The 16,842-nt window shown below is 44.2% G+C and overlaps 1 protein-coding gene across 1 annotated transcript; it reads left to right on the top strand.

Moving 5' to 3' along the window:
• Nucleotides 1–2,931: 2,931 nt before the first annotated feature.
• On the top strand, nt 2,932–16,842 carry FBXO40 (F-box protein 40). The gene is made up of 3 exons (XM_050333838.1): nt 2,932–3,123; nt 11,184–13,082; nt 15,230–16,842. Exons 1-3 carry the CDS (start codon nt 2,932–2,934, stop codon nt 15,425–15,427), a joined length of 2,289 nt encoding a protein of 762 aa, XP_050189795.1. The 3' UTR covers nt 15,428–16,842.

A 16,842-nucleotide genomic window follows, 5' to 3' on the forward strand; every position in this document is an offset into this window, starting at 1 on the left:
CTCAGCCCCAGCGCACCTTTAGGATTGGCGGTGTCACTGTCTTCAGAGGTGTGGGACACACGATGGGGTACAGGGGAAGAGCATTTGGGCATTGCACAGGACACATTAGGGGCTGTTCAGGGCAGAAACAGGAGGGATTTAGATGATTTGTAGAGAAACAAGCGTGGGATACGGGAATAAGAAGAGCCAATGGTTTGTGATGGTTTGGCCATGCCCTGTACCTGATCAGTGCAGCCTGTCCAGTCTTGTCATTAAACTCCTTTCATAATTTACCCTGGATGAGGGACTTTGTTTACGACATGGTAATGGTGTGAAGGGATGCAGGTGCCAGCAGCTTGGACTCATGGCCCTGGAGCAGCACCTGGCATGGGCATGCAGATGACTGTGAACAGTCACAGCTAGCCAGCAAGGGGGCCTGGGAGGCAGGAAAAGGCTGTGGAGGAGGAGACAGCTCCCAGGGGGACCAGAGAAGACCCATCCAGCTGCCAAAAAGACTGGGAGGCTTGGAGGTCCCTCAGGGGCAAAAGCACCACAGAGAGTTGACTGCTGGGAGACCAAGGATACCAGAGAGGTTTGGATTGAGGGGCAGCTACTGAGGTCTCTGGCACTGTGTTTATGTGAGTGCTCTGTGTGGCTGGATGTGTAATCTGTGTCCGTGTTTAAGAGGTGTTTATGTGGATTTGTGCATGTGCCTACTGAGAAGTAACAAGCTCAACCAGGCTATTGCATGGGGGCACGGAGCTGCAGAGGCCTCACCTCTCTCGGGCTACCAGATATCACCAAATTTTATATCAACAGATGTGTATATTTGTATATATCATACATATCCATATCATGTACGTAGGTATATTTCATAGGGCTTCATGTAGAAGAACGGCATTTCTGCACATAGAATTGAGATAAGATAGATTAAAGCAGACAGGCAACAGCTTTCTCCCAAAGCATTTGCACCAAAAAATAAATAAGTTACACTCTTCTTTCAGAGATTTCACGTTTCTTGCATCCTACCTAAGCACATGGGTACTGCAGCAGGAGGTCTGGTTACAGTATTGGTTGGCATTCCTGAGATACCTTGAATCAAATTAGCACACTTAGCAGTGGCAACAGAGATGTTCAAGTTCTCCTGGTTTTAATAAAAGTCTGCTTTCAGGTGCAGCTGAGCTAATGCAGTAGTGTGCTGCAGGTACAAGGAGGAATTCCTGATTCCTGTCTCTCTGCTCTTCTTCTCTCTCCTCTCTACCAAGTACACATTTTCAGGCACAGTGAACTATATTCATTCTGTGTGTCTTGTGATGCCCTGCCCTCAAAGGCCACCACACATGGTGCCTTTTTGATTAAAGTCATAACCTGCAGGGAAGGATTTGCAAAACTTGTGGGCTTGTGTGGCTGCAAGGCAGCTACCAAACACAGTGAGGCAGGTCCAGGCTGTCTGGGTCTGTGTGATCACCAAGCAATGCATGGAAGAGTGAAAAGCACCAGTTCAGACTGTCTGAAAACACAGAGATCTAAAATAAGGCTGACATCAGGTGCCGGTAAAATTAAGACAGAAGGTAGCTTCATTTCTGGCAACAACTTCTGAAGCCCTGAGTATTTTAGTAGTCTGGGTTAATTCAAATGGGGGGCGTTTACTCCTAAACAAGTAATACAGAACTTTGAGAAGAATTTTACTTCATACAAAAGCTAGCCACACCCCCAGCATGTTTTTAAACACAGCCTCTAAAGATGACAACAACATTGAAGGCTAATGAGGGACCCTGAACTGGGGGGATGAGGGTAGGAGTGGACAGGGTAAATAGATCAGCGATCACGTTGTGATTGGGTGAAATTCGGGTTTAGGCACACTACCACGGGCTCTTGTTTTCCACAGTGCAGTGGGATGCCAGAAAATGGTATCACGATAATACAGCCCTTTCTAAAAAAGGCCACGGAGCCAGACTGCTAACCATATTTAGCACTACTAAGTTGCGATTGGCACCAGCAAGCCTTGGTTGTCACCCACTGACATTTTGTTCAGCCCTAAAAATGAAAACAGTTGCCTGCACTGTTTCAAACTATGAGAGTCACTGGGGAATCAGAGATAGGGAAAGAGAAAGATAAGGCAAAGTAACAAGTTCATCGGGACTTAGGATCTCAGAGCCGCTATAGCCAAAAGGTTTTCTGCGTTTCTGAGGTGGTGAAAGGTTGCCACATATGGCATCAGGGTCACAAGAGGTGTCTGCAACCAGATGAGGTGAGCACCCACCAGGGAGAAGCAGTGCCTGCGCCATCTGCACCCTTGAACCTCACTGACAGTCAGTACCTGTGTTCTACTCAGCATCAGTATGAAATACTCACCATGAAACTCACCACGAAATGCTTTCATGGGTCCATGCTAAAACAGTAAAACATGACTGCTCTCCTTTGCTCCTTTACTTCCCCAGCTTTGGCTGAGGAAGGGTGACACTGGGAGCTGTACCCTGAGGCTTGCCCTTGGTGGCTGGTGGAACATTTTCACTGTGCAGTGGAGGGATGAGCTGGGGAGTCTCCTGAGGGTCCCCAGGAGGTGGGCAGGCAGATCTACCTGGCTGCTCAGGTCTGGGCCACACCTGCTCTCTTTTCTGTCCACCCTGTTTGGTGGACGGATGGGAAACCCAGCATTGCTGTCTGCACCACCTGCTGAATCTGGTGACAATGGGAGCTGGGGTGACAATTCCAACAGCAAAAACCACAAGCTGGTGTGAGCACCAAGGGGAATTAAGTTGTAAAGGGCGAACCACCATCAGAGAGCAGCAAGGAGCTGATACAAGGCTCTGGAAGGGGTTTTGATCTCCTCTCGTACAGGGGGCACAGAGTATTATTGTTTCTGCCTCTCATCTTGTCTGTGAAATATCAGTCCAGAAGTGACAGTGTTAACAAATACAGTGAAAGAGGCTGCTCTGTAAACTGAGCTACATGGTCACATGCACAGGTTTTATTTTTAACATCCCCAAACTACTTGATGTTTCTGCCTGGGCTTGCTCCGTGTCCTTCTGTTCTCTTCCCTTTCTTTGCTTGCAGTCCTCCCTCACCCACCTCACTTCAGCCCAGCTGAGCACAACCAGGAGAGCAAGTGTTTGGTACATACACAGGGGCTCTATGATCAAGGTAAGGCTTTTTAAATAGAGCTGGAGTTTTTACTGGACAAACCTTATTCAGTGTAATGGTTACTCTATTGAGCTATAAAAATCAAGGCATCTTCAAAACAGCCTTAGTAATTAAGATGAAGTAGAATAACTGTGAGATGTCTTAAATGACTCCCTAAAACAGAGGCAGCTGGTAAGTGTGAGCACTTCTGTGACATACTACTCTAAAAAAAAACCCTCCATAATATATTCAGTAAATTAGCTGTAGCTTCCAGTACCGTATCCAGGGTTTTTAGGAACTAAGATGCTGGTTGTAAGATGGGAGCTTCAGCAGTGGGTCAGATGATAAATCAAAAATTCAGTCTCTGTAATTTCAGGAAACTCTGAGAGAAGTAAGACAAGGAGATACAGTAAGGGTCAGGGAAAAGACAAGAGCAATCTTGTGGCAAAAATGCTCAGACTTAAAATCTAATGACATTTCTAGACTCAGACTGCAAACTTTATGTTGGCAATCCAGATTGAATGAATGGCAAAGTAAGAATTACAAGAGTTACAGGTACTACTGTACCATTTAGTCTTGTGGCTGCTTAACAAGTTTTATTCATGAATCTCTTCTCTTTTGTGTTTTTTTTATGACTTAGATCTTAACCAATAGCTCTGAAATTCTCTAAAGTGAGTGCCTGCCTTGGGCTGCCTTATGTTTTTCTTAAAGCCATTCACTAGATTATATCAATAAGTTTTCAGAAAAGTATGTTAATGAGATTGTTACCAGAGTGTAAAATAGCCAAAAGAGAAAAACCCATGGTTTGGACCATTCCTTTTTTTTCCATCAAACTACAACTAGACTGGAACTTACTATTTTAAAGCACTTGCTGAACTCAAACCAAGACCAAACTGACTTTCCAGTTACTGATGCAAAGTGAGAGTTTGCCTGACTATGTGTCTACCAAGGACAGCACAGGGCCCCCTCCCATGCCCAAGGAGCAGCAGAGCAGCTCCATGTCACAGCCTCCTGTCCTGTCTGTCTCCCACATGACTCCCCAACATGCCCAGCACAAGATGCTGATTCTGGGCTAACCTGCACTGTGCCACCAGCTCAGGGGATCACTTCAGCACTTGAAATTTTGGGGTGGGTTTGTCTTAGATGAGCTGTGGCTACATTGCACTAGGTAGGGAGGAGTAAGAAATATTGCTGATCCACGTCTCATAGTGGGGAATGCAGGGTGGGGTTTCCAGCAGTGCCCTGTGTTATCTGTGCCTCACTACTCCAAACTCTCCTCTGCTTTTCCTGTACCAGTGCTGGTGCATTTCACCAAACAGAAATTGCACAAGCAAGTTTTGGTGCCACCACCTTATTGCCTGTGTGCAGCACAGATTTTCCAGGTGAGGAGGAGGCCTGATAGTGCAACAGATTCCCTTGAGCTCCATGGTCCTGCATGTCAGGTTTAGGGAGCTGAAGAGAAGCTGATGTGTTCCTGTGAGAACCTGAGTAGCAGGTGTGCTCTGGAAGAAAAGCAAGGAATATGGATTGAAGCCTTTGCCCATCTGATGGAGAATACTGTGGACTTACTCCATCCCTGAAATTCTAAAGCTTTTTTTCTTTCAGTAAAAAGCAATTCCAACCTGTTCAGTAACTCTGAACTAATGGCTATTGCCATGAAACACCATAGCCTCACCCAGATGGTCCCCAGCTAAAAAATAGAGGGAGTATCTCCATAATTGTCACAGCTTCATCCTTCCACCTTTGGGTTTATCTAGCAGGTCAGTTGTCTCCTGGAAAACCCTTTCCCTCCTCACATCTTATACTGAGGATTTGAGGTTCGCCAGGATTGCCCTGGAATCAAAGTGATTCCATGTGAAGTCTTTCAAGGTCACCTCAAAACTTGGGCTTGCTCATGCTCGCTAGAAGGTTATTAACGTTATTGATCACGATTTCATCTATACCTTTTATTCTGTCTTTCCACCTACCCTGAGCTGTACCATATTCACTGCCTGACTCATTTAAATCTTGGCTGGCAACATGCATGTGCAAGATCAGTCCAAATGGCAACTGCAGAGCAGGTGTGCCAGAAGGACAGTGACCTGCTATGCCTAATGCCAAGGTGGTCACCCAGGCTGTCCCTGCTGTTGGCGTTGAGGGGTGGGGTTTGACTTACTTAGGGGTCACTGTGATTCCAGGTGGTGGCATGCTTGGATTTGCTTTTTATTTTGTATCAAAGAACAGGATTTCAGGTACAAATGCAGTACCTTGTGAGTCCCTTCCAACTCAGAATATTCTGTGAAATCATAGTGTTTTCATCCTCAGCACTAAGAAATAAAAGTATCTGTTCAGCAAAGAGACCCAAGTCTGATTTCTTGCCCAGGTTGTTAAGAAGTACTGATTGAGGAAGAATGGTGCATGAAAGGAAAATAAAATTTTTAGTTTAAGGAGATTTAGATGGTGTCCTAGAAAATGTAATTCTGCGGCAGGCTCTGCCAGGGTTTTTGTGCAGGAGGCATGCAACTGCAAGTGAAACATCAGAACCTGAACATCTCCATGACCAGCATGTATAGTTACTTATTTGCATAAAATGTTTAGTGCTAGTTATTTTCATATTTCTATACTTTAATTCTATATCTGCCAAATTGAAGCAACAGTATCTGTCAACCTTAAGGGCATCTCTAGTACTGCAAAGATAAATTCTGTTATTGATTGTGAACCCCCTCAGATCTAAGATTTTAAATATACTGAAAAACCATGTAAGAAAATTAATAACTCTGATATTAATTAATTATTCACCTTGAGATTTCAATATGATAAAAATAAGATAAACTATATACTCAGTAATGAGGATTAAAAGAAATAGAGAACATCACCTATCTGCCTATACATTCAACATTCCTTCTGTTGCAACATTATATGTAACTTTACCATTCTTGGCTCCAGCATTTGGATGCAAATTTTCCGGAGATTTTTTTTAAGAGGTCATTACCATATTGTAAAATTTAGCAAGAGTGTTTCAAGTTTGTTCACAGTCTTATCTCAGAGGCACTTGTTAGGGTCATTATCTGGGATGTCTGAGTGACCCTTTCTCATGTTTCTTCAAAATGGGAGGTATCCCCTGATTCTGTGCAAAGAGCTCAGGTACAATGTATGACCTTAGTATATCAAAGTACCAGCCACATATAGCACATACCAAATAAGAAAACACTAGTGTTATTTTGGCTAATTGACTGCAACTGAATTAAATGTATATTTCCTGAAAATAAATCGTAATCAGTTTATAAACTGTGTGTGACAATAACTGAACAGATCTGCCTCAGACACAAACATAGCTGCAGTTAAAATAGCAGGTGTATATTTTTAAGCCTTACTTGATTTGCTGTCTTGACAGTCTAAAAATAAAGATTTACCAAAGTGGACAGACTGTGGACTGCAATGTGCATCCTTTCTTGCACAGTAGCTTGAACATGATTGAAGTTAGCATTTCTGGTTTGCTTTTTTTTTTTGCTAACCTAGATCTTAAAAAATTTTGCAAGTTGCAGGGAAACAAGAAGTGTACGTCTTTAGAGAAACATTTCATCACCTCACATGTCTGCATGTCACTTGCCTCTGGATGTTATGTATCAAACTTACTGAGGCAAAGATTTGTAAACTTTCTGCTGAGGGTTCTGAAAGTTGTAGTTTGTGTGCTGACAGTAATAATAATAATAATAATAATAATAATAATGGCCAGTCTTCGCGAGCGAAGATCCGGGGAAGGTCTTTACACCTTCCAGCCTGCGCATTGGATTTTTTAGGTGAGACACAGTGTGCGCGGAACTGAGCCCACCCTTTAATCCTAAGGTTCATCTGCCGGGGCCAAGCGAGCTTGGACGGTGGCAGCGAGGTCCTTAGGACGTAGGTGGGTTGCCTTTAAGGGCTAACGAGCCCCACCTGCCCGGGAGTGGCCCTGACCGGGAATCGAACCCGGGTCTCCGCGGTGACAGCGTGGCGCCTTTGCCGCTAGACCACCAGGGGCTCCTATGCTGACAGTAATAACATCAACTAAACCACAGAGCTAACTGGATCATCAATTAAAATACAAAGCTCCAGATTACTGGCATGTCAGAACAGAAGCAGCATTCAAACCCTGATAAATATCAGGAAAAAATTCTCTGTGTCTTCTTCCTGTCCTCTAACTTCACAGATTTAACAATGAGAAGAGAGACATAGACATATTTTGTCTGAAAAGAACAGAATATGCAAGTTAGAGATGAGGTAAACTCAACTAAAAATATACCTGAATAATGATGGGGACTGACTCTGCATCTGAATGTTCTGATATGGTCACTTTTCATAAACAAAGCATGTATTTTCTTTCCCTACATGAGATTCAGATGGGGTTTGTTTCAGCATACAGCAATGTGAAAGCAGGCTCCTCTCCAGAAACTTTGCAATCAGTCCTTTCTGTGTTTTGGAGAACAATAAGGCCTGTGCCTTTGATGTATTTTTATTTATCAGTTATTTCTCCCCAAGAGTTACTTTTGCAGTGGAAAGTATTGTTCACACAACACATCCGTGTTTGTGCTGCAGTGTAATGTAGCCAGCCTTCCTCTGACCTTATGCAAGTCATGGCTGGGACTATTTTTAGAGATTATATTTGCAGCAAAATGCTACAAGAATGAGAGCAGCAAGCACGCTGCCAGTATGAAATAAACCCATCTGTATCTCCTGCTACTCTGAGCCACATAAATGTAGGTGTAACAAACAGCCTAAACCAGGACAGATGCCACCCTGAACCACATTTAAGGGCTGGATGTGGCTGAGGCCACTCTGGGCTGCACGCTGGTGTCAGCCCTGTACAGAAGCCAGTGGTTCTCAAGGCAAGGCAGGGATGTCATAATGGGCAGTGACAAAATATTATTTTCTGCATCGCTGTCTGGAGCTCCTTCCATGCAAAGGTGAAGGCACCTGAGCCTTATACTTCAGAGTGTAAGTCTCTGAATAAAGTGACCACCAAGGGTGTGTTCCTTTATCCTGCAGGGCCGAGAGGGAATGGGGTTGATTCACTAGGAACTGTAAGCAGGCATTGATCAGCACTGGAAATTGCAAAAGATGGAACAAAGTTGTATTGAGCAATCAATACACATCAAATTCAAACATGAGTGTGTGGTCTTCAGTGCAGCATCCCAGGAGCACTGCCTTTACCAGACATTATTCCTTCTCCAGTATTGTTCGTGTCTTCCATTGCCAGGGTGTGGAAGTGTGAAAGACAACAAGTTAAGACAGTACCTTCAAAAAGGAGGGGAGCAGCTTCACATAGCATCGCTTCTCCTTGAGCCTGAGCCCGTCTGCTCTGCAGCACAGCTCTCCTAAAGGCAAAATCACTTAAGCCTGGGGTTGCAAAAGCACTCACATCTCGGTAAACACTGTTGTGTTCTCTTTAATCTTCGCTAAAAAGAACCCAAAGTCTTAATTATTTTGCTACCAATGTCTGTTTTTTCTCAGAGCCAAACTAGAGTCTATTGGGCATATGGTAGTTTCTACTGCATAGAAGGTGTGGTGGAGAGACTTGCCAAAAATCTTTTTCCCATTTTCACAAAGACAGAAAAGCACCCTGGGTCCTGTTTTAAAACAGAACTCCCCTTCCTCCTTATGATTAGCTTTTCCTCTTCCACGAAGACTCACAGTGGGCTGAATCAAGCTGGAATGCAGCCCTTACAACAAGTAGCAGGAGGTCAGAGGTTGGGAGTTTGCTGGTTACAGCTGCTCTTCTTTGGGCCAAGTTACTGATATCCAGTTGAAGATACCCAGGGAAGTAGCTCTAAGCAGTGACTGAGCAGCCTCTAGTTCTGTAATCCAACAATTGTGTGTGAGGGGAAAAGACCCCCTAAACAACATCTCTTACAGACATTGTTGAAGAAAACTTCAGGGGTGGGTGGACCTCTGGTTTGACCCAGAATTTAATTTCTTATGTTCTTGTATTTTGTACAACAAGAGGCATGCCTCATGATAACCACCATCTCCATTCACTTGCTGTTGGATTGTTCTTCTGGTTTTCCATTTGTAGGAAGTATTAACAGCTATTACCTGGAATTATTGCAAGAGTAGAGGTATTATGAGCAAGGGGAACTGAGATATTTTTGAAGGAGGTCTTCTAAGTGCATTATTTTTACATTAAACTGATTTAATTGACTGGGGAAGAATGAGAAATGCAATAATTAAACTGAAGCCAGTGGTTCATTGTGACACAAACATAGTAATCTGGTAGTGATAACCTTTTATCATATTCTTTTACTTCTACTTTTTGCTATTGGACCTCAGTAAAAGGTTTTAAGGGAAGGAGAGAAAAAAATTATATATACTTGAAGCCACATTGTTATGGAAGTGTGAGAGCATAAACTCAGTCTTCCTTAAGACAACATTTAATTAATACATATAAATAATATATATAATATATATTAATTGTATAATAAACTCGTTTAAATTTCTAAAACATTTGGTTTGGCACATCAACTTGTTCTTTTAGTTCAGTCTGTTGGTTGCAAATTTTAAATTCATGGAGCTGCCTGGTGGCAGCTGAATTTATGAAACAGAGACTGGTATTATTTGTTATTTATTGCCTGTGACCTCTTTTTCTGTTTTCTGGCCCCTTGTGGTGTCACTAACACCCTCATAAAATGGATCTAAAATATAATCAGCTTAGGATCACCTATTAAGTTCCAGGCAGTGTTTGATGATGAGTTGTCATATGTACATAGGGTGAACTGGAGAAAGCAGAGCAGTGGTGACCAGTTTTAATATGATCATAATCTAAACCAAATCCCGAAGGGAGCAAAATGTGAAAGAGGTGCTCCAGGTGGCCTCCCCTGCTCCATCATATGAAGGGAAAAGCTCTGTTGAGATTAGACCTTTGTTGCTCCCCTTTTGCCCTATCTGTGCAGGGTGATGTGGACAGGAGCATGGAATAAACCATACCTGCCATCTTCTCCTTCCTCCTGTCAGCATTCACTGGTGGCAGCAAGGGGAAGAAAGGTGAAAGGCTGTTTGTAAAAAAAAAAAAAAATTTGAAAAAAAATTAATTTATTGGAGTGAATATAACCTTGCAACAAGCCTCCATTACACTCTGGAGCTTCACTCCAAAACTCACACCAAGGCATCACTTTATTCCAGGTTCTGAATAAAGTAGAAGTAGCAAATAACCTGCTTGAAGGAAAGTTCCCTGCAGTCTCTGTTCCACAACATGCAGGCATCATCAAGGGGCATAAGGGTAAATCAGGAAAGCAGAGTTAAAAAGGCCAGGCAAATTAGCCTTTTTAGCCAGGCTGTTTTCCGCACTCGGAACTGGTATCCTGAAGATAATTCTCACTCTCAGCCTTGCTGGTGTAGAGCAAAGGGAGGTTCATTTGTGCAACACTCATGTTTTTATGGGAGATGAGAGGATGTCTAAGCCAAATGACCATCTAATTTCTCTAGAGAGGAAAAAGGAATGTCCTTTTTCCTACCCAGCGTTGAGGAAGTGGAATGCTCCTTCACTGTGCCTCTGGCAGTCTTGATTTCAGCAGCTTGGTTTAGAAAGACCCAGTGTAAACAATAATAATAATGGCCAGTCTTCGCGAGCGAAGATCTGGGGAAGGTCTTTACACCTTCCAGCCTGCGCATTGGATTTTTTAGGTGAGACACAGTGTGCGCGGAACTGAGCCCACCCTTTAATCCTAAGGTTCATCTGCCGGGGCCAAGCGAGCTTGGACAGTGGCAGCGAGGTCCTTAGGACGTAGGTGGGTTGCCTTTAAGGGCTAACGAGCCCCACCTGGCCGGCTCCACCCCAGTGTAAATACTGGGATAGAAAACCACTCGCTCCCAAACCCTGGCTGCTTGGGCTAACAAGTGAGGACCTTATCTATTTATATCTGTGCCGCTACCAGGCCACGCTGTACTGTGGGGATCGGAGCTGATCCGTGACTGTACAGAGCTGGCAGTCGTTTGCCCACAGTCTTGTTCCCGCTAGAAGTGCATGTGAGCACCTGATATGTAGAAACCAAGGATGAGCACAGAGGGTCTGTGGCCATCTCCCCTCCTTCTGGCAATAACTCTTGTCTTCTTGTCTTTGCTACACACAGCACCGGGCCCAGAAAGCTCCCCCTGGGCAGCACAGGCACTGTGAGCGATGTTTCAGCCGGCACTGCCGCGCGCCAGTTGAGATCTCCGTCTCCTGCATGGTGATCAGCTGCCGCCTTCACTGCGGGGCCACCTTCCACATGTGCAAGGAGGAGGAGCACCAATTGCTCTGTCCCTTAGAGCAGGTCTCCTGCCTCAACTCAGCCTATGGCTGTCCTTTTTCCATGGCCCGCTTTAAGCTGGGGAAGCACCTCCAGGTCTGTCCAGCCAGTGTTGTCTGCTGCTCAATGGAGTGGAATCGCTGGCCAAACGTGGATTCAGACACCACCCTCCACAAGAACATTATGAAGGAGACCTTAAATGAAGAGTGTCTGGACACAGCCTTGGCACTCAGAGACCAGAAGGTACTTTTCAGGACTTTGAAAATAGCTGAGTTGTTTCCAGAGTGGAGGAAAAAGGATGAAGTGGAAGAGCTATTGGACGAAGCCATGGGTGGTGAAGGAGGTGCTGTGGGGGGAGTCGCCTGTGGTGCCCAAGAGGGCAAAGACCAGTTGCCCGAGCTCAGCCAACGTGAGCGTGAAGATCTGGCAAAGGACAAAGAGGGAATGGACCTGGGAAGTTACAAAACCTGGGAGAACATTTTCAGCAAAGAGCTCCTGGCTTGCCAGGTTGTGGGCTCAGCAGCCAGCACAGGAAAAAAGACAGAGGAGGCTTCCAAGAAGACAGCACCAGCCTCTCATGCTGCCAGCTCCACAGAGAAGGCAAAGGAAGGACCTGACGGTGCAGAAGAGGCAAAGGACCAAAAGCCTGAACAAGTAACACCAAGTAGAGAATTGAAAGGAATGGCTCCCTGGCAAGAAGGGGTCCTGGAAAGGCTGAAGAAGGAAGTTGGTGTAGGTGATTACAACATGTATCTGGTACATCATGGTGGAATGCTCATCCGCTTTGGCCAGATAGCTGCTTGCACTCCCAAAGAAAAAGACTTTGTCTATGGGAACTTGGAAGCCCAGGAGGTGAAGACTGTCTACACCTTCAAAGTGCCAGTTAGTTACTGTGGCAAAAGAGCGCGACTGGGAGATGCTCTGGGCCACAAGATGCCAACTTCAGACAAGTCAGTGGATACCTCAGAACTGGGAATAAATGTAGAAGAACTACCTAAGGCAAGTATAGTTGAAGCCACACTGCTGTGTGCCCTGGAAAAAGAGCTGAAAGGCCATGAGATCTCTGAAGCAAGGGGTATTGATGGACTCTTTGTGGATTTTGCAACACAAACATACAGCTTTCCTTTGGAACCCTTCTCCTCCAATGCTGTTCTAGCAGATGTTCTGGATGAAAAAAGCCCAGAAGAGCTCCACATGGAGCTCTACACTGATTGTGTAACCAGAAGACACAACAAAAGCAGTTCAGCTTTCACATTCACTTGCAGACATTTCTTCAGGAGGGATGAGTTCCCATCCCACTTCAAGAATGTGCACGCTGATATCCAGTCATGTCTGGATGGATGGTTCCAGCATCGCTGCCCACTGGCCTACCTGGGATGTCCTTTTGTTCAAAATCACTTCCGCCCTGATGGACTTAAGGCCAAGGTTATATACAGCAAGCCTCTCAAGACATTTGCTATAAAGCCAGAGGTGGACACCCTTCTTGCTGAACCAGGGAAGTGCAATTTCACAGTGGATCGTCGAGGAAGAAATAAGGACTTGCTGAGCAGCCTCCCAGTGGAAGTGCTCAAGTACATTGCGGGATTTCTGGACAGCTTCAGTTTATCTCAACTATCACAAGTGTCAGTGCTCATGAGGGACATCTGTGCCACTCTTCTTCAAGAGAGGGGAATGGTCCTGCTGGTCTGGGAGAAAAAAAGATATTCCCACGGTGGTACTTCATGGAGAGCCCACAAAAAGGCAAGTGACTGTGACACTGGGAAAAACAGACACGAGTTCTCATCAGATAAACATAAGAGCAAGAAAAGCTGCAGATAGGCGTGCAGATGTGGGGAACGTTCATGAGGTTGTGAATTTGCACAAGGGTTTGTTGTCAGGGGCAGGGCTGTAAAGTGCAGCACATCTAGCAAAGGTGGGCAGGTGTAACTAGGTATCTTCTGACTGGCTGAAAGTCCCCACCCAAGCTTGTCTTGGGTAACCCACTTGCATGTGCACCGTTTTTAGGCACTGGGAACTAAGAATTCCTGATATTTAAGCATTACTCACAGATTGTTGAAGAACTTGATGTTCATACTTATTTTTGTTCTTTACAAGCCAATCTAGGGTATGTCGAAATACTTAAGAATGCCAAAAAGGTAAAGAACAAGGAGACATGGCTGTAAAAGGGGCTCAGGCATTCGTATCAAACCCCAAGGGCTTTCATGATTAGTTGTTCATAGGATTACTGTGCGTGAGGGAGCAGCATGGGGATAGGAAATCACCTTCTGCAAAGCTGGTCTCCCACTGTTTGTGCTGGAAAATTGCTACCCTTATTGGCTGTTTAGGAAGAAACATATAAGCACAACTCAGTCTGAGTCCTAGTTGAACATTAGTTATTACAGGGGTTTTTTTCTAGCTGTTAGCCTTGCAACTGCTCTGCTCTAACATCATATCATATAGTCATAGAAACATTTAGGTTGGAAAAGACCTCTAAGATCATCAAGTCCAGCCATTAACCTAACACTATCAAGTCCACCATCACATGAAACTGTTTGAAAATGTAGCATGACAGACTTCAGCCTGACCAAGCAGACAAGACGGAGATCTAGGAATAAGAATTTAGAGGTCCACAAGAGACTCCCAGAAATTATCTAAGGACCTGGCTTTCAAGCAGAGCCCTGTAGATTTCCACTTCTTGATTCTTATTAAATGGAAGCGTAGCAATTCATGACTTCTTATTAATATAAAGTACTCTCTTTTATGAGAAAACATGAAGCATGACGAGTTAAAAAATCTGTGTAACAAAGTGTTGGGGGCTGCAAGTTGAATTAGCCCAATACAGACCAGGAATTAGCCACTGAAATAATTTACTGGACGATGATGTGGCTTCCTTCAGTAAAAGGAAGACATTCCAGCCACCCAATCATAGGGCAAGTAACTTCAGTTATTGTAGTGCAATTTCAAACCAGCAGCATTGAGTTTAAGGACTCTCTAACCCTTTTCATGGTAACTCTCTGTACTGACCACACAGGAATCTTGTTTCCAATGCACAGACTCTGCTTGAAAACATTGTTTGTAATTCCAAATTTCTTGACTACTGTGTATCATAGCTATTATTACTTAGAACTAGGACAGGGTCAGGCAATCTTCAGCATGGCACGTCCACATATTATCCTTCTTTCCAAGGAAGAAACATTTTTATGGAGAAGAAATCTTTAAAAATTAATTTGATTTAATGGTATATGCAAATATTAAAGTCACTTAATCACGGTCCTATCATTACATGCTAGTATATCAGTAAATGGTGCATGGTATCACTGCAAACAGAAAAGTTGAACTGCACATTTCTGTTTTCTACAAGTGTGTATGTCCTCTAGTAATAACTTTAACCTTATATTTCCCAGAGTTTTCTGGTGTGGGGTGAATGGTAACAGTGTTGTAATGGTAATTGCTTTGTAGTTGCCAATAGGTGCTTTGGAAGGTCTTTATGTTGTCAGGTTTCTTTGAGATACATATCACATAAGCATGCTGTGGTCACTTTGCTTTATAAACATCTTGGATCACACTGCACATGTGATGGAGTTTTCTGCAGAGGTGCAGTGGTCAGGTGTCCTGGATTTCCTCATGCTCTGCACTGGATTGACACCATGGAAATCACAGTGTCAGTGACTTCTCCATTAAAAATGGCAGGTGATGACTAAAGCAGAAAAACCAGCAAATACGAGGTACATAAACAATACAGACCCCACGTTTGTTTATGCCAGGCCTGCACAATCAGATGTTCACTAGCCTGTCCAGTATGAGTAATGCACGCCCACTGTGAGAATCTATAGATAATTAAAATCCGCTTCTGTTTTTACCACCATCCCCATTTTATATCGCCAATTTCTTTCCCTTTCCCACATTAGATCTGGCAGTTCAGCAGCCTCTTCTCCAGAGTTCACAAATGGCAGCGCAATGACGTCATGTGCATGTCAGAACACCTGAAGAATTGTCCCTTCTACCAAGTGGAGCACAGGACAGACCCCGTGCTGCTGACAGGAATGTCTGAATCTCGAGAGCAGACTCGAAAGACTTTGGTTTCTACTTTCAAGCACAGAGTCTGAACAACCTGCTTGGCCTCTGCTGTGCTCCCTTCAGGTGTCTTCAGATAAAAATTTGGGAATTCAGGTGTAAAGATTGTTGCTTCCAACTTTCCTTTGGATGTACAAAACTTTCGTCTCCCTGGCTGTGTTGGAAACATCCTGCTTTTTTTCTTTTTCTGCATTAATTTAATTGTTGAAACGTCATCCACTGCTCACTAACATCATCTGCTTTCTGTTTATGTTTCTGTTCCTTGCTTAATACAGCATCTTGAAGAAAGCAATAAGGATCTTGTTTGAAAACAGCACCTTTGCAACCTTGAAGGTAGGCTGCTGCCCCTGTACCATGTGCTTGAGAGAAGCAAGATTAGTTAATGTATTTGGCTTGACTAGGTCTGGAACACCTTGGTTTCATCTGTAAAGCCAAGCTCCATGAACTCAGATAGATGTCCTTCTGCCTGGCAGACCCAAGGACTGGTAACCTGTTCTGAGACATGGGAAAAAGAAAAGGACATCCCAGAATTAAGAGAATCTGTTAGAACTCCAGTGAGAACTGAGGAATTTGCAGTTTTGCAGTTGTAAGTTGCAAATTCTAATTGTAAGCAACTATAAATAATATGTCAAAGAAATACTATTCTTTTCCATAAAAGAAGGGACATTCAGCAACCCATTCAGTAACAGTACAGATAATGCTTGCCTCAGTTAAAGGGGCTTGAGCATAAGAATCTTTTCTTTTTTTACAGAGCAGAAGACTGGTTAAGATTTGATTTATTTTTTAATAAATACACTAACTTAAAAACTGAATGGGCTTGTTGAGGCAACAGATGAGAGAAAGCAAGCATGTTACCAGCAGTGTCTGTCTCGTTACACTATTTAAACCCATTTCAGTGGCACCAGAGAGAAATGCCATAGGTGTAGTGGTGGGTGGGATTCCTCTGAAATGGCCATGAACTGATTCAACAGCTTACAACAGCTTACAGCTGCTGCACAGCCACAGCGGCGCTGACTCACACCCCTTTCTTCTGGTTCACAGCCAGAAGTGCAAGTTCAGGACATGAGATCTGACTTTCATCTTACTGTCTCAGGCAGAAGAACCTCGCTGGGAGCTGGGATATCTGCTGGCTTGGACCACTGCTCTCCTCACCTGGGCTGGCCAGGTGAAAGCTGGCTCAGGTGGATGGGCGCACACCACGCTTGCCATCCCTTGTCTCGCTGCATCTGGGATGAGTCAGCTATGCAAGAAGGAGCCCTCTCTTACCCATAGAGGTTGCTGATGGACCTGAGCTGAGTGCTTGGTAATCAAAGGCATGAATTGCACGGTGACTGAAACCATGCTGAGTGCAGCTCGTCCTTGTCTACACTTACAGCTTAAGTGGTCCCTGTGAGATTTTTAACCATATGAGGATGTTTTTCTTCTCCAGACACACACACTCAGAGGC

The sequence above is a fragment of the Myiozetetes cayanensis genome, unplaced genomic scaffold (assembly GCF_022539395.1).
Source record: "Myiozetetes cayanensis isolate MyiCay16 unplaced genomic scaffold, myiCay2020 scf5-8, whole genome shotgun sequence".
NCBI classification, from domain to species: domain Eukaryota; kingdom Metazoa; phylum Chordata; class Aves; order Passeriformes; family Tyrannidae; genus Myiozetetes; species Myiozetetes cayanensis.

Coding starts and splice junctions, on each gene's coding strand:
- FBXO40 (XM_050333838.1), top strand. CDS start 2,932: ATGGTCACATGCACAGGTTTTATTTTTAACATCCCCAAACTACTTGAT. Junction 3,124..11,183: donor ACAGGGGCTCTATGATCAAG/GTAAGGCTTTTT, acceptor TGCTACACACAG/CACCGGGCCCAGAAAGCTCC. Junction 13,083..15,229: donor CATGGAGAGCCCACAAAAAG/GCAAGTGACTGT, acceptor TTCCCACATTAG/ATCTGGCAGTTCAGCAGCCT.